Source organism: Argopecten irradians, chromosome 4 (assembly GCF_041381155.1).
Source record: "Argopecten irradians isolate NY chromosome 4, Ai_NY, whole genome shotgun sequence".
NCBI classification, from domain to species: Eukaryota; Metazoa; Mollusca; class Bivalvia; order Pectinida; family Pectinidae; genus Argopecten; species Argopecten irradians.
The window spans coordinates 40,838,935-40,865,095 of NC_091137.1; the positions used below are offsets into that span (position 1 = coordinate 40,838,935).

At 33.9% G+C, this 26,161-nt stretch overlaps 1 protein-coding gene across 1 annotated transcript; it reads left to right on the forward strand.

Annotated features, from left to right (window-relative positions):
* The first annotated feature begins 1,906 nt into the window (after positions 1–1,906).
* On the forward strand, positions 1,907–24,480 carry LOC138321674 (sodium/mannose cotransporter SLC5A10-like). Its single transcript, XM_069265519.1, has 15 exons — positions 1,907–2,334; positions 12,268–12,339; positions 14,396–14,500; positions 15,015–15,074; positions 15,607–15,711; positions 16,674–16,779; positions 17,371–17,451; positions 17,697–17,902; positions 18,150–18,285; positions 18,424–18,531; positions 19,209–19,359; positions 19,626–19,794; positions 20,044–20,259; positions 23,170–23,275; positions 23,893–24,480. Exons 1-15 carry the CDS (start codon positions 2,251–2,253, stop codon positions 24,126–24,128), a joined length of 1,941 nt encoding a protein of 646 aa, XP_069121620.1. The 5' UTR covers positions 1,907–2,250; the 3' UTR covers positions 24,129–24,480.
* The last annotated feature ends 1,681 nt before the right edge of the window (positions 24,481–26,161 follow it).

Genomic DNA, 26,161 nt, shown 5'->3' on the forward strand with positions numbered 1-26,161 from the left:
AATGATGATAAACAATAATTCTCTATTGCATCCAGAATAAAAATTTGCTGTTGGGAAACATTTTTGCTGCGTCAAGCCAAATATTTTTTTGAAGATGCTAAAAAATAACCATTTTTGAGCTTTCAATCCTATTTGTTCATGCCCTGCGTATAAATCACTACATATATAGGATTGTTTGATCCTGATATGTATTTGTTGTCCAATTTTAGTCATTTTGATAACTCATTTGTCTACGTCGGTTGAAAAATGTCCATATTATGATTATTTGTCATTTTTCAGTGAAATTCAAGATGGCTGCCATCTTGATGACGTCATAATCGGACCGTATACAATGTTAACATTATTTTTGTTATTGTTTTTACTGATTGATAAGAGGTCAAATAACTGATTAGAAATAATAGTTTGCTGTTGGGAAACATGTTTGCTGCGTCACGCTAAATATGAATAATTTACAATACCATATAATTTACGCTGCTTGTATAATATGGATAATTTGTTCTATTTCATTTATTCAGAGTTAACACAAGTCGGGCAACGCTAAGTAAACCAATGTACAGTTATTCGGTAGCGACACAAATACACTACAGGGTCTTACCCCGTGTCTTCGGAAAATGGTATGTCTTACAAAGAAAATAAATCGGATTTATCTATTTTTTAAATATTGTCAATAGTTATATCATTTTGATTTTTTTTTTCTAAATTTGTTTGGTTAATTAACGTCCTATTAACAGCTATGGTCATGTAAGGACGGCCTCCCATGTATGCGGTGAGGTGCGTGGTTTGAGAGACTGCGGTATATTCATGTTGTGTCTTCTTGTATAGTGGAACTGTTGCCCTTTTTATAGTGCTTTATCAAAGAAACATGCCGCCAAAGACACCAAGCAACACACCCCACCCGGTCACATTATACTGACAACGGGCAAACCAGTCGTCTCACTCCCTGTATGCTGAGCGCTTAAGCAGGAGCAGAAACTACCACTTTTATTGACTTTGGTGTGTCTCGGCCAGGGGACAGAACCCAGAGACTTCCTCACAGGGGCGAACGCTCAACCCAAGGCCAAAAGGTGCCAAGGGAGGAATTAGGAAAGTCAGTTAGGAAGAAGAGAAAAGATAAGATCCGAAATTTAGTCGCCTTTTACGATCATGCAATAGGGGCAGCAGGTACAATTCTAACGCCCTACCTGCAGGGCAATGAACCGCATTGAACTTATATATTTACTAATATAATGTCAGTACCGAACACAATCTTTTGCCATATGTACCTATATCGGCAGGATAGTGGATGTATTTATAACTTGGTAAACACAAATAAAGAAACAGGTTAAATCGATCGAATTGTTCAGATGTTTGTAGCATAGTTTCTTACGAAATATAATGATTATAGAACAATCAAAATAAACCTTAAAGATCAGTCACTTGACCATCGCGACCCACAAGTTGACCCCTTGATCCAAGATGCATGGTGAGTTGGTGGTAACCGCGGCCAGTCCGGTCCCTGATATCTGTACACTCGATTCTCCAAACTCTCTCCAAACTCTTGACACACCAATAAAATGTAGGTTTAATGATCAACATTGGCCCTCCTCCCCTTGTAAATATATATCCGTACATAAATCAAAGTGTCTCTTAAGCTACATAGTGCGCTGAGAGAAATATATACGCCGTGTACGAATTGCATTATAAAAAAATATAGATCTATGTATTAGATTTTGTGAAATTTCCCTTTCACGTTTGTTTCCATTACAGACAATCGAACGTTTCATAGTATAATAAGGTAACATATTACTAGACAGGTGTGTCGCAGCGTAGAATAAACAAAAGGACATTACTCTTGTGTAAATTAGGCTATTTAAAGGAGTTAGTGAATGCGGAGTTCTGTTACATTCTCCTATAACCTCCAAATTAATTAGAAGATATTCGAGACTGTAGCCGTTCAGCCCTGGACTGACCTACTTATGGATAAGATAACGTTTCTGCAGCCAAGTTTTATCAAATTCTTACTCTGTCAAGGATGTGAATTGCAGGCTACGCGTTCATAACTGTCCTTAGTTCGCGCGTAAATTCCGCCCAGTTTGTTTACAGTCGTCTGCCCACATAAGAAGTACATCGGAAGTAGGCAACAGTGGTCTCACTCAGGCCGCAGAGACAAGGGTCATCGTAAAACTGTAGCCAAACTACATGAATAATATTTTTTATCATCCGTAGACAATATTTGTCGATTCTGGAACTCACTGACCAGTTTTCTTCAAAATGGCCACCCCAGGACTTGACCACTGGGCAGACATCACAGTTGTTGTTGTCTATTTCATCTGCGTTCTTATCGTCGGGATGTGGGTGAGTACAGTTTTAATGTCAAGTAAAAGTGCACACAATTACTATAAACCTGGGTTGTGATGAAATTTTGAAAGTAGCTGATTTGATTTACATATTATTTATTGACATAGATCTATCTTCCCAGTGTTCACAATCTAATTGAAGGCCTTTGTGCTCATACAGATTTTACGACGCAGATAATGAACATCGAATTTTAATTAAAACAGCAATTTTAAGTGAAATAAAATTATATTACAATCATGAATAATTGAAGATTAACTATAGTTTCACCGTAGAATCTCCGTGTTATTAGTAAAGTTATAAAACGTCCACGTTAGATTTCTAAAACCCCATTTCAAACTTAGTATACTAAGGAGGGTCTATGCTGTTGCTTTTTTTCTGCAGTTTTGAACCTTTTCGTATTTGACAACAGACGTATTTAGTTATTTATTTTATAACGTACAACACCGGGTGCAAATGCGATAAGTTCGATACGAGTACAGGACTTCTTATCATCATCAGAAGAAAAAGTATGATTGACACATACATACACCCTTGATGGTGCTTTTAGAGTTTAAAATCTACGTATTAAATGTTTACGTCAAAATGTTAACACGATACGACAGATGTAAACTGAAAATCTTTGCTTTCAAAATCTTTTTTTTTCATCTTTGCTTTCATCAACGATCTTTTTTTTTACATTTTTGCACAAGTATCTTGTGAATTATAAACAGTATAACTAAACTTGAACGGTGAAACTGACCTTCGGAACTAAAATTTCTGGATGATCTCCCTCTAAGTTGAAGCTGAGGATAGAAAATGTCGTAGAGACAAAATTATTCAAGGCAAAATTTAGTGATAATCTAATATTCTAGAGACCATTCTCGATACTCCATGAGTCGTTATATCGACGAGAGTGATAGTAACCCCTGGGATATCAAGCATGTCTGGAGACCGGTGGCGAGTTCTCGCACATTCTCATTTACTCATTTATATAGCAGAGTCAGGTTTTCAGATTGAATAACAACCCCTTGCGTGCCCTTACGGTCCCTCAAATTTTCCTTTAGGACATTCTCTAAAACAAGATCGAATTTTCCTAACCATTTGTTGATGTTAGTTCTGGTCAGACTTTCCAGTCAAAAGTTAATTTTCTTAAAAATCTATACAGAGCATAAATAAAAAATGATCTTGTAGCGGGATATCGCCTGAGCATTCGGGCACCCCAGGAGCTTCCATTCATGTCAAGACGTCACACGGATTCGTAGCACATACATGGAATAACGTAATTAGCATATTAATGTTCAATTAGTATACAGGTGGCTACGCGATTGGTTAATGTCCTATTATCAGCCAGTGTCAATTAATTATGGACGCACCAGGACTTAAGAGGTGGGAGAATCTCGGGGTACATGGAGAAAAATTGGTGACAACACAACAATATCTAGTGAAAAGACGAAACAGGAGGTTCTTTCAGGATGTGAGATCTCAAGAGAACGCTCGGCAACAAGAAAAAAAAACAGATTTATTTAGACAAACTTCTATAGACAACGAACCTCAGTCAAATTATTCTTACCTTAGTTTACTCAAGTTACTTAATTAGAGACTTAGATTTTGACTTAAGTCGCGCTTTGAATTGCAAGAAGTCTCCCAAGAAACGAGTTTTAGACTTCCAGTTATTGCTCGCGAGCGCTTGCTTTCTGATCCCGTCCATAATTCTGAGGAGTATACTCATAACTAATATCATTTCAATACATAGACCTGTAAAATATATTTAGTCAACGATTGATAAAATATAATGTGATGTATTTTAAACCGGCTGCTCTGGCACATTTTTTAACCGATTTGAGTATTGAGGGGTCTGAAATGCACTGGAACACTTGTTTTAATTGAACTATTTAGAGAAGGATAATTTCCTGATAATTTAATCTGTGCAGTTAGTGAACACCAGACCCCACCGTAGATACGACCACATTAGTTCTAACAGCGACAACCATTCCTAAATCGACTTTATTTACGATAGCGTTATAAGCTCCCAAGAAAAGTGAAACTGGATATGCTACCAAGGTCAGTGGGGAGGACGGAATAAAGGGGTCTACAAGGCACTGATATCGTATCTGGGTGAGGAGGAAGGGGGGAGTGAGAGGAGGGATATCTTGGAAACAGCGCTTGGCCCCTCGTTATACCCGCTGCGAATATAGATACGTGGGAGAGTCTGAGTTATAAATCAGTATTTTGCAGATATATTGCACTATAGTACTTTCAAAACGAATATAAATCTTATCAAATGGCTTTATTTAGAACGGATTCGCGGGACAAAATCGTGGGTTATCGTAACTGATTTAACGGTTACATAATGTAGCGATGCAATTATATAATTGTTTATGCAATGCATATTTCTCTGATACCGTATCCTGCGTTGTTAACAAAACTTAAAGCTATAACTGAATTATAACGTTGAGGCCTTACCGTCCTACATAAAACGTCAGTGTCAGGTTTAAATGGTTGATTAAAACTAGAGTACCCGGAGAAAGGCCATCGACCTACCTTCACAACATGGCAACTGACCCACATGGGATTCGAACTAGTAACCCAGATGTGGAGGGTTTGTATATATGGGAATCATAATATATCATGGTTATCAATATGAAAAGATGAATCTTTTTGATCGTATCAAATGCCCACAAACTTTCCGAAACGGCTTTTAATTTTATAAAAAATGGAATATAAAAAACGATTGACGATTTATAGAGTCGCAAAAGTTCTAACTGTAGCTAACCATTAATACAACTCTTATCATCACCGTCTGAACAATTTTATCAAAATAAATAAAATATTGATTTTCATAACAATGCCCGTATTATTTTTCCCGCCGTCGTCCTAATTACTGCGCGTGAGTTGAGAAGCACTGAGCCAGAGGACAGAACAGCGAAATGAATCTTCACTGTTAACATAGATAATGCAAGGAATTTTACATTTGTTTGGTGTTGTAACCACATTTTTAGCCATCGATATACATTTTCTGATGTTAATATTATTTTTTATGAACTTTTATTCTTTTATTTTGGAAAAGGTTGCTAGCCTTTATTTATTGAAAAATAAAAATAAAATTAATTTGATACCACCAGCGGCAATCTGTGTATAAATACCACCTGTTTTATAGAACTACTTTCTTCCATTAGCAAAGGCCAATATCAACATACTTTGACCTCTTTAATAACGACCAATTTGCCATAAAAGGATTTTCTTCTTTCTTGTTTCTTGGCCGCGGTGGCCGAGTGGTTAAGATGTCCCGACATATTACCACAAGCCCTCCACCTCTGGGATGCGGGTTCGAATCCCATGTGGGGCAGTTGCCAGGTACTGACCGCTGACCGGTGGTTTTTCTCCGGGTACTCCGGCTTTCCTCCACCAACAAACCTGGCACGTCCTTACATGACCCTGGCTGTTAATAGGACGTAAAACTAAACAAACAAACATTGTTCTAGTATGTTTTGAGTGTAGGTTTATTATACATTACGATGTATCATTCAAATGATGGGAAGTAACTCTGATAGATTGGAATGCATTTTCAGAGTGTTATCATAAACCAGATCGGAGATGTAAGATTAGTTCGTGGGCTATGTATAGCTATAATAATTACATTTGAAATCCCTATAAATCATTTGATGAATGTAAAACAGATTAATATAAACAAGAACAAAAATAAAATAAAAATAAAAATTTTAAAACTGATATGGTGTCCTTGGCATCTTTTTTAAATTTTATATCTGACAATCTCGCCATAATTTTTTTTTTTGGCTAAGATGTTTACTCAACCAATATGAACAGAACGATAATGTTTTATCAAACCTCATCTTAGTAAGACTTTACTTAAATGACACGCATTTGTGTTACACCGGGTGATGAATGGAATCAAATGCATTATACATTTACATTGTAAATAACAAAATATCCATGATGGTATAAATCAAAATAAAAAAGGGAAGTTATCACAACATCATAGAAACCTGGGAGGTTTTACTTAAATCTTAATAATTGTTACGTGGAGAAAGTGACAAATGACATGTATTATTGTAAATGATATTCTTAAAAGTGGAATCAGTTTAGTTTAAAAGGGCTTATCTCGTTAAAATCTGTTTGACTTCTTGATAATGTCTAAGGAGTGTCAAAGTGGAGAAAGAACGTTGGATTAAGATGATAAAAAGCATCGACTCGCACTTGAAACCTGGCTAGTTTTGAGCACGTGTCCCGCTAATTGAGACTTCTACTACTAATAGTAATAGTCCTTATTTTCTCCAAACTGAAGATTACAACATCACATTATAATAATGTTTATATTAATAAAGACATAATATGCAAAATTATTATAATTATTATTGTCTTTATTTCCTCAAAAAATTGAAGATTACATAAAGAATGACATTTAACATAAAAATAACTTTTTTTATGTTACATTCAATCAGATTATAGTTAATATGAATGACTATTCAAGTACTTGGTGAGTAAATAACTCGTTAATGATTTACAATCACAATCTAATAGATTAGTTATTGTAGAGAGAGAAAGTATTGTAAATATATATAACACAAACAATTCTAAAATCTTCTAAGTCTTTCTGCAGTAATCGAAATTCTAATTTGCTTCCAAAAAGTTTATATAATGTGTCATCTTTATGTAATGAATGTATATACCGAGTAATAGTTAAAGATGCTCCACCGCTGACAAATGGTATTTTTTCACTATCAAAAACAGGATCAGACGATTTTGTATTTTTTTTCAGTTACAAAAGTTACTTACTTTACACCATTACCACCATTGGAAAGTTTGAGCTTTTAATTTTACTTCAAAATAAAAATATTAGAAATAATTTATTGCATCCCGAAAAAATTCCGTGGCACTATGTTCTATATAGAATGAAGTTCTGACTGCGCATGCACCAACAGCAAAATAAATTATTTTATGTTATTTTTGTGTTAATTAGACATATATTTACACGATTAAACACCAATTGTTGTTCAAATGATGAATATCATTTATGCTCTGTCGGCGGTGGAGCATCTTTAAATAATGAAAGTTGCCTTTATCCATATATAATTTATCCCTATAATTGCTGGTAAAATCACAACTCAAAGTTAAATAGCAAAAATAAAACAAAATGAATCTAAATAAATAATTCTACACTCATGATAAAGTTTTGTTGTATTTTCGTTTCTCATTTTTACGATTAAGTTCATTATAAGATCTTGTATCTATGAACAGGGTATTTCTTGAATATCATCCATAAACAGTGTGGTTGTAACTTGTAATGCATATTTCAAAAATTTATTAATGTCGTGATCATTTGAGATATTTTCTCCGAAATCATTTTCTTGTTTTGTTAAGACAGATATTTTCTCCGAAATCATTTTCTTGTTTTGTTAAGACAGACATTTTTACTACAATTTTCCATTTTCTATTATTAGGAAAAATACATCGTCGAAAACCCACGGGTGATCACACTACACTACGCTACATTTATCACTTATGATTAGTGTAGCGTAGTGAAGTGCGATCACCCGTGGGTCTCCGACGATGGGAAAAATACAATTATCTAAATCATGAACATTTTTATACTGACTGTACTTCTAAATGATTCTTAAAGTGAATAGTCGGGCAATGATGGCTTAAGTCGGTAAACATGGTGTGAATGTATCCAGTATAATTTCTTATGAAATGGAAAAATAAAATCTCTCGTCAAAATCTGTCTGCGTACGAAGAAATTAATTTAAAGTATGGGAATTCTAAAACGTCCTCCCGGCTCACTATGTCCGTGGTTACATTTCCACACAGCCTCGCTTTCGATGCTTTCATCTTTTCTTTACTTTAATGGTCAGAACTGGGAAACTAAGCAGAACTTGACCGTCGTATTAATATGTGAGAACTTTTGGAAGGCCAATGGACGCATTTAGACTGGTTTTCTTTGCCCGACTATTCACTTTAATGCGTCAGAACAAAAACTCCGTTGATGAATTTAACTATTTGTATCTGTCCATAGAGCAGATGCAATCGTTCGATTCAAAAATATCTTAAATTCCGTTGATGAATTTAACTATTTGTATCTGTCCATAGAGCAGATGCAATCGTTCGATTCAAAAATATCTTAAATGATACCGAAACCTTCCAAAAATTGCATTTACCTGGTGCCAATAACACTTTCAATAGATGACCATCCAATAAGACTGCAGCACATGTCAGTACGAGTCCTTTTCCCATGAATAGATTAAAACATGTAGTCATAACTGAATATAAGTGATAGAAAATAGAATACCAGACATCTAAACACGTTATTACGGTTCTAAGACGAAAAGTGGAAGTACAATACCAGGCAAAGTATATGTGGTTACTGCGGTTATAAAGTTTGGAAGAAGTGGTAGAAAATAGACTCCCTAACCATGTGGTTACTGCGGTTATAAAGTTTGGAAGCAAGTGGTAGAAAATAGACTCCCTAACCATGTGGTTTCTACGGTTATAAAGTTTGAAGACAAGTAATAGAAAATTAGACTCCCTAACCATATGGTTACTGCGGTTATAAAGTTTGAAAACAAGTGGTAGAAAATTAGACTTCCTAACCATGTGGTTACTGCGGTTATAAAGTTTGAAGGCAAGTAATAGAAAATTCGACTCTCTAACCATGTGTTTACTGCGGTTACAATGTTTGAAGGCAAGTAATAGAAAATTAGACTTCCTAACCATGTGTTTACTGCGGTTACAATGTTTGAAGGCAAGTAATAGAAAATTAGACTTCCTAACTATGTTGTTTCTGTGGTTACAAAACTTAAAGGCAAGTAATAAAAAATTAGACTCCCTAACCATATGGTTACTGCAGTTACAAAGTTTGAAGGCAAGTAATAGAAAATTAGACTCTCTAACCATGTGTTTACTGTGGTTACAAAGTTTGAAGACAAAATAATAGAAAATTAGACTCTCTAACCATGTGTTTACTGCGGTTACAAAGTTTGAAGACAAAAAATAGAAAATTAGACTCCCTAACCATGTGGTTATTGCGGTTACAAAGTGTGAAGACAAGTAATAGAAAATTAGACTCCCTAACCATGTGGTTACTGCGGTTATAAAGTTTGAAGACAAGTAATAGAAAATTAGACTCCCTAACCATATGGTTACTGCGGTTATAAAGTTTGAAAACAAGTGGTAGAAAATTAGACTTCCTAACCATGTGGTTACTGCGGTTATAAAGTTTAAAGACAAGTAATAGAAAATTAGACTTCCTAACCATGTGTTTACTGCGGTTACAAAGTGTGAAGACAAGTAATAGAAAATAGACTCCCTAACCATGTGGTTACTGCGGTTATAAAGTTTGAAGACAAGTAATAGAAAATTAGACTTCCTAACCATGTGTTTACTGCGGTTACAAAGTGTGAAGACAAGTAATAGAAAATAGACTCCCTAACCATTTGGTTACTGCGGTTATAAAGTTTAAAGACAAGTCATAGAAAATTAGACTTCCTAACCATGTGGTTACTGCGGTTATAAAGTTTGAAGGCAAGTAATAGAAAATTAGACTTCCTAACCATGTTGTTTACTGCGGTTACAAAGTTTGAAGGCAAGTAATAGAAAATTAGACTTCCTAACCATGTGTTTACTGCGGTTACAATGTTTGAAGGCAAGTAATAGAAAATTAGACTTCCTAACTATGTGGTTACTGCGGTAACAAAGTTTGAAGGCAAGTTAAAGAAAAATTCACTTTCAATAGATGACCATCCAATAAGACTGCAGCACATGTCAGTACGAGTCCTTTTCCCAAATCCCTGAATAGATTAAAACATGTAGTCATAACTGAATGTAAGTGGCAGAAAATAGAATACCAGACATCTAAACACGTTATTACGGTTCTAAGACGAAAAGTGGAAGTACAATACCAGGCAACGTATATGTGGTTACTGCGGTTATAAAGTTTGAAGGCAAGTAATAGAAAATTAGACTCCCTAACCATGTGGTTACTGCGGTTATAAAGTTTGAAGACAAGTAATAGAAAATTAGACTCCCTAACCATGTGGTTACTGCGGTTATAAAGTTTGAAGGCAAGTAATAGAAAATTAGACTCCCTAACCATGTGTTTACTGCGGTTACAAAGTTTGAAGACAAGTAATAGAAAATTAGACTCCCTAACCATGTGGTTACTGCGGTCATAAAGTTTGAAGGCAAGTAAAAGAAAATTAGACTCCCTTATCATGTGGTTATTGTGGTTACAAAGTTTGAAGGAGAGTGGTAAAAAATTAGACTCCCTAACAATGTGAAGAAGAATATTAGGCACTTAAAACATACTGTCAGTGCGGTACAAAGATGGAGGGTGGTAGTAGAATATCAGACACCTCAAACATGCGGTCAGTGCAGTTATAAGATTAAGTAGATTATGAGGCAATTTAAACACCTGACCATGGCCGTACAAAGATTGGACACCTACGATGCGATCACAGGAATGGATGGCTGGTCAAAGAACATAAGATACCTTCACCACTACATTACCAATATATTTTTTCTGTTGAATCGAATATTTATTTGATTACATGTTTGCTCAAAGAAAAGATAAAAAGAACTTGGTATGAAGCATGAAAATGTCAACTCATTAAACGTGTCACAATAGATCTAATATTTGAAACATAACTTTTTATCATTGGAGTGCAACAATAGAGTTTCTCTTTTGTCGCTTTACAACAGGAATACAGAATTTTTACTTTGTTCTTTTATGAATAACGCAATAAATTGTATCTTTACTTACCTGTGTACCTGACATTGATACGCTGTCTGAGCGAATGTTATGGTCTGTTACCAGCACTTTAATTTATATTCATACGCAGATGTAAATGAAGTCATAAATCAGGATATGTTAATGTAAATTTACAACATAAACAATGCATCTAGTAAATACAGTCTATAGTCTATAAATTGTGTAACAATGCAACATTCAAATAAATCATGCTTTGTTTAGATATAGTGAAAGGTACATTTAACAGATATTAATAATAGGAAAAGCTATTGTTGCAGATGTTGGTGAATTATTAATTTCCATTTCCAGATATTTTATTGACGAAAATATCAAATATCAAAAAGATTTTTTTTCTTCAAAATGATAGTGATATTATTTTAATTATACACTGTACTAGTTATTTGTCTATTTGATGATATCAGTTCAATTCACAACAACAGACACAGGCTACAAAACAAATCAAACATCCACTGACGGATATTAAAAACCAAAGTCATAATATCGAAATTTTAATATCTTTACGTCATGGTCCTATTTAACGTATTCGCGTCACGAAATAGATTAGTCGGCTAGTCGAGAGATAAATTCGTGAATGAATGCAAAACTGTAAGAAACTGACAGAATTAACAAAAAATGCTTTTTGATCTACTCTTATTTATTTTAAAGTGTAATGCCATATTTTACTATCACTTGTCCTAACTTTTGAAAAATTTATCTAGTTTTAGTTTAAACATGTTTTATTTGAACTAAGTCAAAAGGAATAAGGCACAAGTTATAAATCTTAGGATTGCTCTCTCCCATACAATTGTATTTGATGTTACAAAATGAAATATACTATAGCAGCATTAACAATTTTATATTAAAATATATGTAAAAGAACGAAAGAAAAAAGTAAACAAACAAACAATAGTAATTATTGGTAGTCGCATTTGATTTGTTTACCCATACAAGCACCCACCTTTTATAACTACGTGTGTAATTGTTTTAACATTTGACATTCATGACGTAACTAATTCCTTACCATTAAACAATAATTTTATAAAGTTTATGAAATTATATATTTTACAACAAATATCTTAGTGCATTTTGGCATTATTGGTCTTTAGAAAATTATCACGAAACAAGTTTTGACAATGAAATACCAGCGATTATCATTTAGCAACCAGTGAATTATTAACTTTTTATTACAGACAGTGTTTCGCCGACACAAGAATAACGTGAACAACTACTTTTTGGCAGGTCGGAACATCTCCTGGTGGCCGGTAAGGATTTCGCTCCTTAAATTCTCCAATACCCATGCATCCCACATTTATTAGTGACTGAAAAGCAAACCAGAAGTGTTGTTTCAACAAAATACATACATAATAAACATTTCCTATCTGAACAGAGAAATAACATTTGAAGTTAATTATCTGACTATCCTTTGCACGAAATGAAGCCATTTTGGCAATTTTTTTTGTCTTCAACAGCGGAATTTGCTTAAGGGTGAAAAAAACCCAAACACGACTAAGCATTTGCCAGTCTCATTGTATATGTGCTATCATCAGACATACCAGTCGTGTCACTTCATCAGCTGAATAAAACAAAAATGAAAACATTTTTTTTAAAATGAAGTATACTGTCAACCAAATTTCTTTCGCGGGTGCTAAATTTCACGATTTAGTTTTTGATAAACAAGTTCGCGAAGATTTACTTTCGCGGATTTAAAAAGTAAATGGACATATATATAAACCTAAGTTATATTTATATACTATAAATATAAGAGATATGTATATACTATAAATATAACAGATATGTATATACTATAAATATAAGAGATATCTATATACTATAAATAAAAGAGATATGAATATACTATAAATATAAGAGATATGTATATACTATAAATATACGAGATATTTACATGTATGTACTATAAATATAAGAGATATGTATATACTATAAATATAAGAGATACGTATATAATATAAATATAAGAGATATGTATATACTATAAATATAAGAGATATGTATATACTATAAATATAAGAGATATGTATATACTATAAATATAAGAGATATTTACATGTATGTACTATAAATATAAGAGATATGTATATACTATAAATATAAGAGATACGTATATAATATAAATATAAGAGATATTTATATAGTATAAATATAAGAGATATGTATATACTATATAATATAAGAGATATTTATATACTATAAATATAAGAGATATTTATAAACTATAATTATAGGAGATATTTAAACACTATAAATATAAAATAAATGTATATGCTATAAATATAATAGATGTTTCAATACTATTTAAATAAGCTATATTTATATACTATAAATATTAGAGATATGTATATACTATCAATATAAGAGATATCTATATACTATAAATATAAGAGATATTTACATATTATAAATATAAGAGATATGTATATACTATAAATATAAGAGATATTTATATACTATAAGTATAAGAGATATGTATATACTATCAATATAGGAGATATCTATATACTATAAAAATAAGAGATATTTACATGTATGTACTATAAATATAAGAGATATGTATATACTACAAATATAAGAGATATGTATATACTATAAATATAAGAGATATGTAAATACTACTAATATAAGAGATATATATATACTATAAATATAAGATTTATCTATATACTATAGATATAAGAGATATATATGTACTATAAATATAAGAGATATGTATATACTATAAATATAAGAGATATGTATATACTACAAATATAAGAGATATGTATATACTAATAAATATAAGAGATATTTATATAGTATAAATATAAGAGATATTTATATACTATAAATATAAGAGATATGTATATACTATAAATATAAGAGATATGTATATACTATAAATATAAAAGATATGTATATACTATAAATATAAGAGAGATGTATATACTATAAATATAAGAGATATGTATATACTATAAATATAAAGAGATATGTATATACTATAAATATAAAAGATATGTATATACTATAAATATAAGAGAGATGTATATACTATAAATATAAGAAATATGTATATACTATAAATATAAGGGATATGTATATACATTCGCGGAGATAAATCTTTGTGAATTTACTGTGATCGCGAAATTCGCGACAGTAAATCGGATGCGAAAGACATTGGTTTACAGAATTGGCCAAAGAATAGAAACCAGAGAGCCTTCCTTGCTGAGGCTAATGCTCAAAGTAAAAGAAGTAGATTTCGCCTTCATTCATGTTCATTTTTTTCTGGGAATGGTAAACATTCCTTTGGCAATACTGTTTTAGGTGGGAGCTTCATTGTTCTCCAGTAACATCGGGAGTGAACACTTTGTTGGACTAGCCGGTACGGGGGCGGCTGCTGGAATAGCCATGGTATCTTACGAATGGGCTGTAAGTATCAGAAAGATCCCGTTTTATCATGATGTTTTTTTTAAATAGAAGGAGCTCGAGCCTTATTGTGGTCTTAAATTTAAATCAATGTCAATGGCGTGACGAATGTTTTAATACAACTGCCGCATACGCACGGTAATCAGCTATCACATTAATCTGAAAAAACAAAAGAAAAGAAAAAAATTATTTTGTAAATTTTTCCCGTTGATATCATTTTTAAAAACTACAATTATTATTGTTGTAAATTGGCATATTGGTTTTAAAACGAATAAAGGTCCAGATCCTATTTTCAAGCAATCGTTAGAAGCATACTTTTGAGCTTTTTAATGTATTGCATACTTTAATTCTGACGCGATCAAGTGATGGATCATTCCCTTAGATTTTGTTTTCTTTGATCTTATGAAATGAAATATTGATGCGTACATTACCTCTTGTTTACCTCGATATTGATGATACTAGGTTAGCACACTCATTAGCATTTACTTACAATGATACATCACATTGGTTATTACAGAGTATGCCGCTGGTACTTCTGCTAGGCTGGTTCTTCCTTCCTGTTTACATATCCGCCGGGGTGAGTATTGTTCTTCTTTCCTATGACACATGTTCAAAGACGAAAACATTCTGAAGTTTAGACTTTTCAAAGAGAGTTCAAATAAATAACCTTTATTGTTTTACAATTTTAAATGACTAAAACAATAACTAACTACATGAATTTATTTTCAATCGATCCCCATTTTAAGTCTGAAGGGTCAAAAAACTTTCTTTTTCAAAATGGATATACAGTTTAATTGTTCTATTGGCTAAATTTTCGTTTATAGTCACTAGCTGTGGATACATGCTTTCTAATGTGAAAATCTACAAAGTCGTCCTCGAAATTGTAGTAATTATATTTACAGTCGCTACAATTACGCCACATAGATTATTGAGGATGTTACCAAGGTTACTGGCACGAAGAATCATTGTTATTGAAGGTTACAGTTTGATATATTCCTAGGAAGACTTCCAATTAGTAACTTGAGATAATGACAAGTTTTGCACTAAGACATGCATTCCTACTTGTTGTTAATAATCAAATTATATATATTTATATTATATTGCATTAGGTTTACACCCTCCCCGAGTACATGGAGAAGCGGTTTGGAGGTTATCGAATCCGGATTTATCTCAGTGTATTGGCTCTGATATTATACATCGTCACCAAGTTGGCTGTACGTATCCGTTTTTTACATCCTTTTACATCCATAGCATATGTTAATCTTGATCACTTCACGGCAAGTTGGGCTATTTTACCTTTATGAGTTTCATTTCTAACAATGACTCAGTATATCCTTTTTACGGTCTTTTGTTTTGGTAACACGTCTGAAAATTTTTGCCTTGCTTATTAATATACATTGAAATTCTGTCCAATCGATCAATTTTCATTAAAGGTAGTATCTTATGCTTCATAATATATTAAATTAAATAGCTCTTATTATTATGGAACGCATGGGTCTCGGTTATTTCTGTATGTTTTAATTGTGTGACAAATGTACATATTTTACCGGTGTGCAATTATTTTTAATAAAGGCCTTAAGTGGAAAGAAGAAGATATGATAAGACCAGTATTTGGCCTTAATTTTTCAGGCGGAAAAATATTAACTCTGATCTACATCAATTTCACATCAATAAATACTCTCATATTTGCCATTCATCAAAACATAACTATTTATAACCATGTACACGATGTGCTGCACCTATGACGTCATCAAATTGATGATTTTCTTCTTCTCGCCAAATTTTGCTAGAAATTCATCATATTTAGGTTAGAAAACGTTTGAAATGGATTTGGCCGCCACCTTGAAGCAATTTTATATTTTGCATGAATATGCGTAAATACACGATACACAACGTGTGAAAATCTCTTTCTGCTCCACGAAGGCGGCCCCATTCATTTTTAGAGAAAACCACTCAAAAAGTATGATTTTTCAAGGATTTATGTGAAAAATGGCGGGAAACTGCATGTTGATGATGTCATAGTGAACATAATTGGCACATGCGGGATATTTTCGGGATGTAATGTGTTAGCAAATGTATTCAACTGTTATATGGCAAAATATGTTGTTCTTTACTGGAGAATAATTTTGCGGCCATATTCGAGTCTTAACGTACCTTCTCCTTTGTCCTTTTCCAGGTGAGTATATTTGCCGGCGCCTTATTTATACAGCTAGCCCTTGGCTGGGACATGTACGTCAGTATACTAATGTTACTGGGAGTAACGGCTATCTATACCATACTCGGTAAGGATAATTAGTTTGTCTGTACTTAAAAATGTATGAAATTACATTCATATCGCTGTATTGGTGTTACATCTTTTCAGAATTTACTCTATTTCAACGTGTAGAGTAGTGATGTCCTTGCTTGCTGCTCACAACTCTCTGACCAATTCATCATAAAATGTTAGCTGATTAAACATGTATCAGTTTTACATGTCTGCACTGTGGACCATCGATAAACCAGACACATTCTCGTCCTAAGCCCAAAACGTCCGGATTGCAAACATTCAGACTACCGAATTCCGTCATTTTTGTCATTTACCAAATATGCTCCCTGGTAATTCTGTCGAATCGTGAGTTTTTCGGACTAAAGTAGGTTTACTTTATACGTAATGGTGCTTTATAATTGATACATTGTATGTCTTAAATTGTTTTTGTATCTTCTTCATATGCATTGAGATTACGTCCTGTCGCTCAATTCTCATTAGTGGTAATACCCTATGCTCAGAGAACTCTAATTAATATGGAACACACTGGTATCTGTTATCTCTGTACGTTTCAATTGTGTAAAATGTGTATTAATTCATCCATATGTTTTTGCTCTCCTTCCAATAGGTGGACTGGCTGCTGTGATTTACACAGACACGTTCCAGACTGGTGTTATGACAATAGGAGCACTGGCTCTTGTCGGGATAAGTAAATATATTGTTTTTCTATTTCCTTTTTGGTTGCAGCTTTTCATAACCTTTTTAAAATATTATCTGCTGTGATTTACACCGACACGTTCCAGACTGGTGTTATGACAGTAGGAGCACTGGCTCTTGTCGGGATAAGTAAATATATTGTTTTCTATAACCTTTTTAAAATATTACGTAAAATAAAGTTTTCTCGAAGAATCTTTGAATCTTCTTTATCTTTACTTGCATATTCCAATCGTTCAGGTTTTAACGAGATCGGCGGATACAACAATCTGCAGCGGAAGTACATGGAAGCTGTGCCGAAGGTGCGCAATCTCAACAGCTCATGCGGCCTCCCGCGTGACGACGCTTTCCATATCTTCCGGGATCCGATCACGGGAGATAACCCCTGGCCAGGACTTTTGCTCCAAAGCTCCCTTGGGTGTCTGTGGTACTGGTGTTGTGACCAGGTTAGTTGATCAAAGATGGCATATTTGACAATGTCAACATTTCTGTTGAAATATTTGATTCTGTAACTACTTCCAATACCCAACGGATTTGAGTTATATTTAACAGGCGGGTAGAATCTATATAACATATAATAGCTTCTCTTCAGAGACACCTGGTTCTGTTCCTCGTATGCTCGCCTGAAGTTCACAGCTGTTTTTATTTATGGATCTGTAAAGATAAATTCTAATAATTTAAATGTCATTCTAGGTTATAGTGCAGCGCTCTCTAGCGGCCAGGAACCTGTCTCATGCCAAAGGGGGGTCAATCTTAGCAGGTTACCTCAAATTACTGCCACTTTTCTTGATGATCTTCCCGGGAATGATAAGCCGTGCCTTGTATCCAGGTAACCATATGTAGTACCATCATACCCTCTTATACGTTAACGTGCCAAAGTGATGAGAGACGTAAAGTACCCAAAACTATCTGACGAGATCGCCTTTAATGCAGACGATATTCTCAATAGAAAAACATTATTTTGCAGATGATGTCGGATGTGTCGACCCACACATTTGTAAGATAGTGTGCGATAACCCAGTCGGCTGTTCCAACATCGCCTACCCAAAATTGGTGCTGGAGTTACTTCCCTTTGGTATGTCTTGATAATTTTAAGATTTAAAGAATTTGTTGAAAATTTAAGCAGATAACATATGATCCATGCATTTCATAATTTTCGAAACCTACTTTAAGATTAAGGTGTTAGCCTTGTTTTGAGTAATTAAAGCGTTCATTATGTTGTACTAGATAGCATCTCCCCGTTAAATCGTAAGAGGGACAAATGATGATTTTAATCGAATTGTCGGACATGTATAGTATTTTGATTACGTTTTGGTCACTCATCAACGATATTCCAGGGCTTATACCTGAGGTATCGAAGTATAATATAATCTTGCATGGTCCTGTCATCTGGACAGGGATATTAAAACCCAAGTGAAGGATTTTGGGTAATCAATTAGAGGCATGCCGAGGGTTGGTGTTCAAAATCTGTCACGGGGGTTGAAATATCCCTGTCCACTTGACAGGCCAATGTTTGATTCTTTTTCTCCCATACTTTAACGAGAAATGGTAAAAATCCAGTTGATATGAACGTCGCTGGAAGTAAAAGTGGATTTCGCATGTATTGATGACGTCACTGTTTAGCGCGTGTGAACTGTCTTTTCCTTACCCTGATAGAAGACAGAGTTATCTTTTCCCTACCAACCGCGGGATAACCCTGTCACGTATATGAAAGATATATCACTGTCTGATTTCCTTTATACTCTACCGCAGGTGTACGCGGCCTTCTAATGGCTGTCATGTTGTCAGCCATCATGAGCTCATTGACGTCCATCTTTAATAGTTCCAGTACAATATTTACCATGGATCTGTGGCGCAGGGCCCGACCAAGGGCTACAGAACGGGAACTTCTCATTGTCGGCAGGTAAATAAACATTAGACAACTAATTTTAACCGAATGCTTCCTGATGGGATTTCTTGTCTTTAGTTGTTAAGTAAAATAACAAAATTTGTTTTGACAGAAGGCCTTCGAACGGAAATACTGCAGCATTTCTCTCAAGAGAGGGTATCTGAACAGGTTGATTTTAAAACGGGAACTTCTAATCGACGGCGTGTACTTAATTATATCGTAACTTAATGACTGACAGAGGATTTCGAAACGTAAAATGCGATAAACTTATTCATTTCTAGGATTTTTATCGTGATCCTGTGTGGAATCAGTATCGCTTGGATACCACTGGTGAGGTCATCTCAAGGGGGACAACTCTTTAATTATATTCAGGCCATACAAGGTTACCTCGGCACACCAATCGGAGCTCTTTTTGTTTTTGGCGTCTTCTGGAAACGAATGAATGAACAAGTACGTATAATGTTCAAAGGTTTCTTGAGAAACTGTTTATTATGCAGGTAAATGCAGTTTTCCAATCGTTCTATTACGATGTACGTGCTTTGGTGTGATAAGATTGCAAAAGTATTTGGACTTCTCAGTTTACTTTTTCAAAAATCTTAAATAATTTATTTTTCTAGCCTCGAATTTTGTTTTGAATCTTTCATTTTACCATGTCAGTACTACTTTGAAAGATATATTCTACCTTTATTATTTTGACAGGGAGCCTTCTGGGGTATCGTCATCGGCCATGTTTGCGGAGTGATACGAATGGGGTTAGACTTCGCCTACCCAGCGCCTGAGTGCGGAGACCCGGAAACACGTCCGCCGATATTACTTAGAGTTCATTACACCTACTTCGGGGCTATCATGATAGTGGTGACCTCTGTTGTCATTGTCGTTGTCAGTCTGTGTACACGTGAACAACCAGAGGAACAGGTAACTTTTCTACGTCTGTGTCTAATGTGTATTGTGTTTTAATGTAGAATACCTTTGTTTTGGCACTCTATTTCTATTCCCCGCAAGTATCTTTCTTTCCTTTCGTATTTCCCCCTTGGTATAATAAGTTAAGCCTTTTGACATTTTTGATGAAAGAATAATGAATTGTGGTTTATTAGCATATTAATGTTCCTAATGGTATCAACATTCTGCGACCAAAAGACAAACCTTCAATGAAAGTTTTACCAAATAATTTGCGATTATCATGTATACCTTATTTCAATTCAACACTGTAGCTAATTACATTTGTACGAAGAAAAATCAAACATGTGCTTGCAGGGAATAAAAGCTAAGCTTGAACCTATCTTTAACAGACCTGTTTTACTACAATTTAATATTTTCGTGTGTCGTCACTTCCATAGATAATGACCCATGATAAATTATTAATATGTTAACGAATTTTTAACACCTGTTTATTTCGTAATTCCACTAATATATATAAACACGTGGCGATTGGGATATTTTCAAGCATTTTCAAGTTAAGTAATTTGGTTATGTCTCACTGCAGACGTCTCTATTTCATATTACAGATTCAGTGTTGATTCCCCATTCCTTTACAAGGTGTCACTGTAAATATAATATTTCATGGCCAGTCCAGCATTTGATTGCTTCATGGTGATAGCTACCAGCGTGTAGCTTTTTGTTGTAATCGTAACAACTGTAATTAAACACTATGAGGGATAACATTAAATGATATCGCGGTCATTTCAATGTAATGTCAGTAGTTTGGGCTTCCATATAAGTTTCAATGATATCCTAAGTACGTTCGTACTCTCCACTAAAAGCAAGAATATCTCGACTTGAAATTGAACTAACCAACCACATTTTATGCCAATAAAGCCATGATGGTAGCGGGTTTACATGAAAACTAAAAAAAAAAAAACACTTACCGATGTTATAAACCAGCATTACACCTCAGTGTCTAAAATAAAGGATTGTTTAAGAATGAGGGGGACTGAGATGGCTGCTAGTTGAGATTAGGGATGCACAATCAAATTCAATCGTCGTCAACCAACCCTAATTGTTGTAAGAGCATAGATTATTTATTTTTAGCCAAAGAATCGCGTTTTTTTATTTCCCATACATGTAGCGCGTGAAATGGTGCATGCTGCTACTATTGCATTATGTAAAATGCGACTAAATTAAGGATCTTGCCTTTTCTCTCCTAAAACTTACTTTCTTCTTTCCTTTGACGCCCACCTCACTTTTAACCTGAAGCTGAGCGCTGGATGTGTGAGTAAGGCTTTTCAGTTATGTCTCCTGGTCGAGACAAATCACTCCCTGCCTAAAGGAAGTGTGACGACTGGTTTGTCCGTTTTTGTCAGTATAATAATATAACCGGATGAAATTTCCTTGTTTGGTGCCTTGGACGTCCTGCTACAGTGGGAGAGCACTATATAAAGTTCAAACCTTCCCTTTTTAAAAAAGAGACACAGCATAAATATACCACTTTTTCACAAAAGCACTCACGCAATACGTATTATGGATACACGTAATATACCGAATACATGGGAGGCCGTCCTTAAATAGGACGTTAATAGGACGTTAGTCTATCCAACCATATCAAATCATTATTCAAACAAAGTTTAGTAATTGGTAAATGATATCATAAAACTCGGTTATATATTACATTTAGATTCTTTATAGGCACTTACATCCGAAACAACTGGTTTACCACCCACTGGGCTCGCATTAAATCAATTACTAATAAAAATGCTATGATTCTTCCAAATAAAAAATTGTTACTGCAGAGACGTTGCAATTAAAATCAGAAATAATGAAATGTATAAAAACATTTGATGTCTAAATGGAATTAATACAGGACACTTAACCCGCAACAAGACCTCCATAGTTGTATGATATTTAAGTATGATTTTAATGCACCGATGTATTTATGTTTTATATAATGAAACAGATAAACGGTGTGGCTTAAGTAGATTGCTCCCACATTCTTGTTATAAATTATGCCGCTATTAGAGAAACTAAAGTAAATGCCTGGTGACGTGTCGCCATTGTTATACTTGGTAAATCACCAATGTTTATAAAACAATTATTACCTCGACATTGAGATACCAAAAAAAGGACATGGGTGCAGTACGATTTACCGTCAACTTGTTCCACCTTCCTGTGATTGTGACGTCATTTATTAGCATGTTCTTTGTTACTAACAATCACCGGAAGTTGGGATATAATGACGATAAATTGTACTTTACCCACGTCGTTTTAGTATAAAGAAATCGATGTATAGTAATTTCCAGTGAATTGTTACATAACTGAAATATCGGTTATCGATTATTTTTGCTCAATTTTCGTTCTTTGCAAATATTTTTTGTATTTTTCCTGAGTTGTGTAATATTGGGTGGCTTTTGTGTTAATATCAAATCTGTACAGTAACTTGCATTAGAAGTATTGTAAATAGCTATTACTGTAATAACTGTATAAATATGTGTATTTAATACGAGTTTCAAATAATTCTGAAAAATACACATCTTTTTATTTACCTATATTCTTTGTGTTACTTGATATACTACAGAAGTCATAGTCATTGGTAAACTATTCAAAGTGGTATCAATTTCATAAGCAATGAGCCCGATTATACACATATACAGCAACTGTTATTTTCATTTAAGAACTTACACAAATATTAACTTTTACCAGTGAGTTTTGTGGCTCACTTCAACGTGAATTGTGGGTTCAATGATAGATAAATGATCAATATACTGTAGTTTTATGTGACGATTCACTTTTATCTTTCTTGAAACGACATACATGTATAATTGTAGTAAGAACATATAATTACAATACCGATCTGTTTTGTAACGGTTGCATGCATGTTTATTCTTATTTTAGCTGGAAGGCGTTACATGGTGGACGAGACTGAAACCGGAAGACAAGGCGAATAACTCTACAGGCAACGAGGACGATCAAAGGAAGGACATCTCTTCTGCTAAAAATGGTGAGATGAATGTTCGGCATTGTCCGAATACGTTCAATATTATAATGTAATGGACAGCCAAATTGCCATATTTATACAATATATTCCCGGTTATATAGATTTTTTTAAACTCAGAAGATTTAAACCATTTAAATTCACTAATGTCTCCGTTTTATTCAAGACTTCAACAAAGCAATAAAAAGTTATCTCTCACATAAGTTCATTTCGTCTTTTTCGATTGATTTTCATTTATCAGTAAAATGATTACAAGAAAAATCAGTTTGCAGCCAGTGTGCTACCTGGGTGGTATTGCAACGTCTGCAACTATTGTGTATTTTTCTTATTGTAAAATAAATTCTGACGCATTTTAATACGCAAAAAATATAAAGTCGCCAGCTTTCAGTGTATACAATTTTGGTATCTCTTGTGGAGCAAAAACGTATCTGAGTTGTGAAGGTTCGCAATAGAAACCATATACATGTATGTGTTCTGCAAACCGACATTTGCACTATTCAATTTATAAAACATTGAGATGGTATAAAGCTTCTTTATATCGAGTGTTGGCCTCCATTCTCTTTTTCAAAATAATCCATGTTCTTTCTCATTTTCGAAATAGTGCATTTGCTTCTTTTTATAAGGTGTACAAATAGCTGAAGTGGAAGATGTGGATGAAAGGACGACCGGATGTACGAAACGCCTATGTGATCATGTATGTGGAATGCCAGACAATAATTCCGGCGCAGCTAATCCAACCGCTAATGAGACCCAGATTAGGGGTTTTCTGAAGGAGAATAAAAAGTGGCGAGCAGTTCTGAATGTAAACGCCGCCATTGGTCTCATAGTGACAGCGTTTCTGTATGGATTTTACCGGTGACGTCATAGACTCTTTCCGTCCAATCAAATAAATGGGGCTTACAGTATGTAAATATGGCGGCGAAAGGAAGAGAGAAGACGGTTGTAACTTGATATGAATGAGTAATTGCAATTAATAAGTGCAACAAAATCATTACAAAATGGGATTCGTGAAGGAGACGAATACAACAAATGTGGTCCATATCGTTAAGGTTTACAGAAAAACAATTCTAAGAACTTGTTCTCGAGAGTATCCATCTGTCCAATGTTAAAAACACCAAATATTTTAAATATAGCAATAAAAAATAAGTGATGATAAACAAGACAGTCATTATAAGAGTAAAAATGATAATAAAATCATGGACATAGACAAATCAGATTTATACTTTATCAGTACTATGTAGTTTGAAAAATCGTCGGGATTCAGTCAGAGAGCACTAGTCGTCAGTCGGGAATGGCACCAATCCTATAGGCCATGGGATAGTAGGGTCCCACATGCACTACCCACATAGGGGGATAGCATGTGGGACTCACCTAACCTATGGCCAAGTAAGGGGCTATCATCCTCTAGCAGGTCAAGCCACTATACAATTTCTATGTGGCATTTTATAGTATGTGCCATATTTTTCATATTCCCGAATGAAATAGAGCTCTTTAGATGTTATTCACCACACAAGGGTAACAAAATTTGAAGAATAACAATACGTTCAATGCATAGATTGTAATTTTACGAGTGCAAATAAGAGCTGTGAAGCAGTACTGCCAAAAAACGTTGTATTATATCTATAATGCAGTGAACTGAGTACATAGGTCCGAACATGAAGCCAAATTGTTGTCTACAATTTCATTTCACATTTTATATTATGGTATTTGTAATTGTTTAAGTATTTTGGGTATTTAAGGTATGTTTCCATCTAATCATACATTCAGCATTAAAACATGACTTGTAGCTACCTTTATAAGGCATCATATTTGCTTGTCTATCCATTTGAATAATTTTTACATCTTTATTCATTGAACCTCGTGGTTTTAATATGTTACTGACGACAGAAATAGCATGTCAAATGTCGCCCAGTTACGGTACATATTACTTTAAAAAGTATTTTAAGATCATGAGTTCAACCATTTAGATGTGTATGTTGCTTTTTGACTTCAGCTTGGAAAAAACATAACTTGTCCCTTTTCACACGCGTTCATTATTGCTAATAATCACCCGGCCATAAGAAACTTTTTTTCTTTTTTTCTTTTTCGAATTTTCACTCTCACGCAAACGTCACCAAACGTGCTATGTTCCCTGTTCTTAATATGGACTTATAAAGTGGTTCCTCAGAAGAAAAAAAAAATATTATGCACATATTCAACAAAAAATATGAAAGTTGGTTTATTTATTCATCGACTTGAAGTAACATATGACAGCTTCTAGATAATGCAGAGTTTCGCCTGTGCGTAAACTTTTAAATAAAAGCTATAAAATTCAATAAATGTCAACGTACTCTTTATGGGGATGTCTTAAAAACTGCACAATAAAAAGTTGTACTATAAATCACATATTTTACACATTGTGTTACAGTATGTATTGCCATAGTTAGGAATTCTAATACTACACAGAAATATGGTCCAGTTTTTAAACCTCATTACTATGAACCTCATCTCGTGTACTCGTCTGTCTAGTATTCAAAGTTATTAAATACAACAATTTAAATATTATTTATAATAAACAAGCCAGTTTTATCATAAAATCATCATAAAATTTTTGACATAACAAAAATAGAAAATATATTTAAATTAAACTTTGAGATAATCCTTTGTCTTTTCTCTCCATTCTTTTTTTAGGAATGGAAAGTAGAAATGAACAAAGACACAAACAAACAAAATTATCAAACAAAATTTGTTTATTATATTTCCACTTTTGTTCATTTTACATCAACGTTCATAATTTTCAGTGAGTTTTAGTGAACATTATTATTTACTGTCACCTCAATACATTTACCTTTAGTGTCTTTTGTGTTTTCAATTTTTGAAGCTTTGTTGACGTTTCTGGTTGTCCATGAATGA

What these genes read in the sequence shown, in the direction of transcription:
- LOC138321674 (XM_069265519.1), top strand. Translation starts at nt 2,251, where the DNA reads ATGGCCACCCCAGGACTTGACCACTGGGCAGACATCACAGTTGTTGTT. An exon ending in GGAACATCTCCTGGTGGCCG is followed by an intron (nt 12,340 to 14,395) that starts GTAAGGATTTCG and finishes ATACTGTTTTAG; the next exon opens with GTGGGAGCTTCATTGTTCTC. An exon ending in CATCTCTTCTGCTAAAAATG is followed by an intron (nt 23,276 to 23,892) that starts GTGAGATGAATG and finishes TCTTTTTATAAG; the next exon opens with GTGTACAAATAGCTGAAGTG.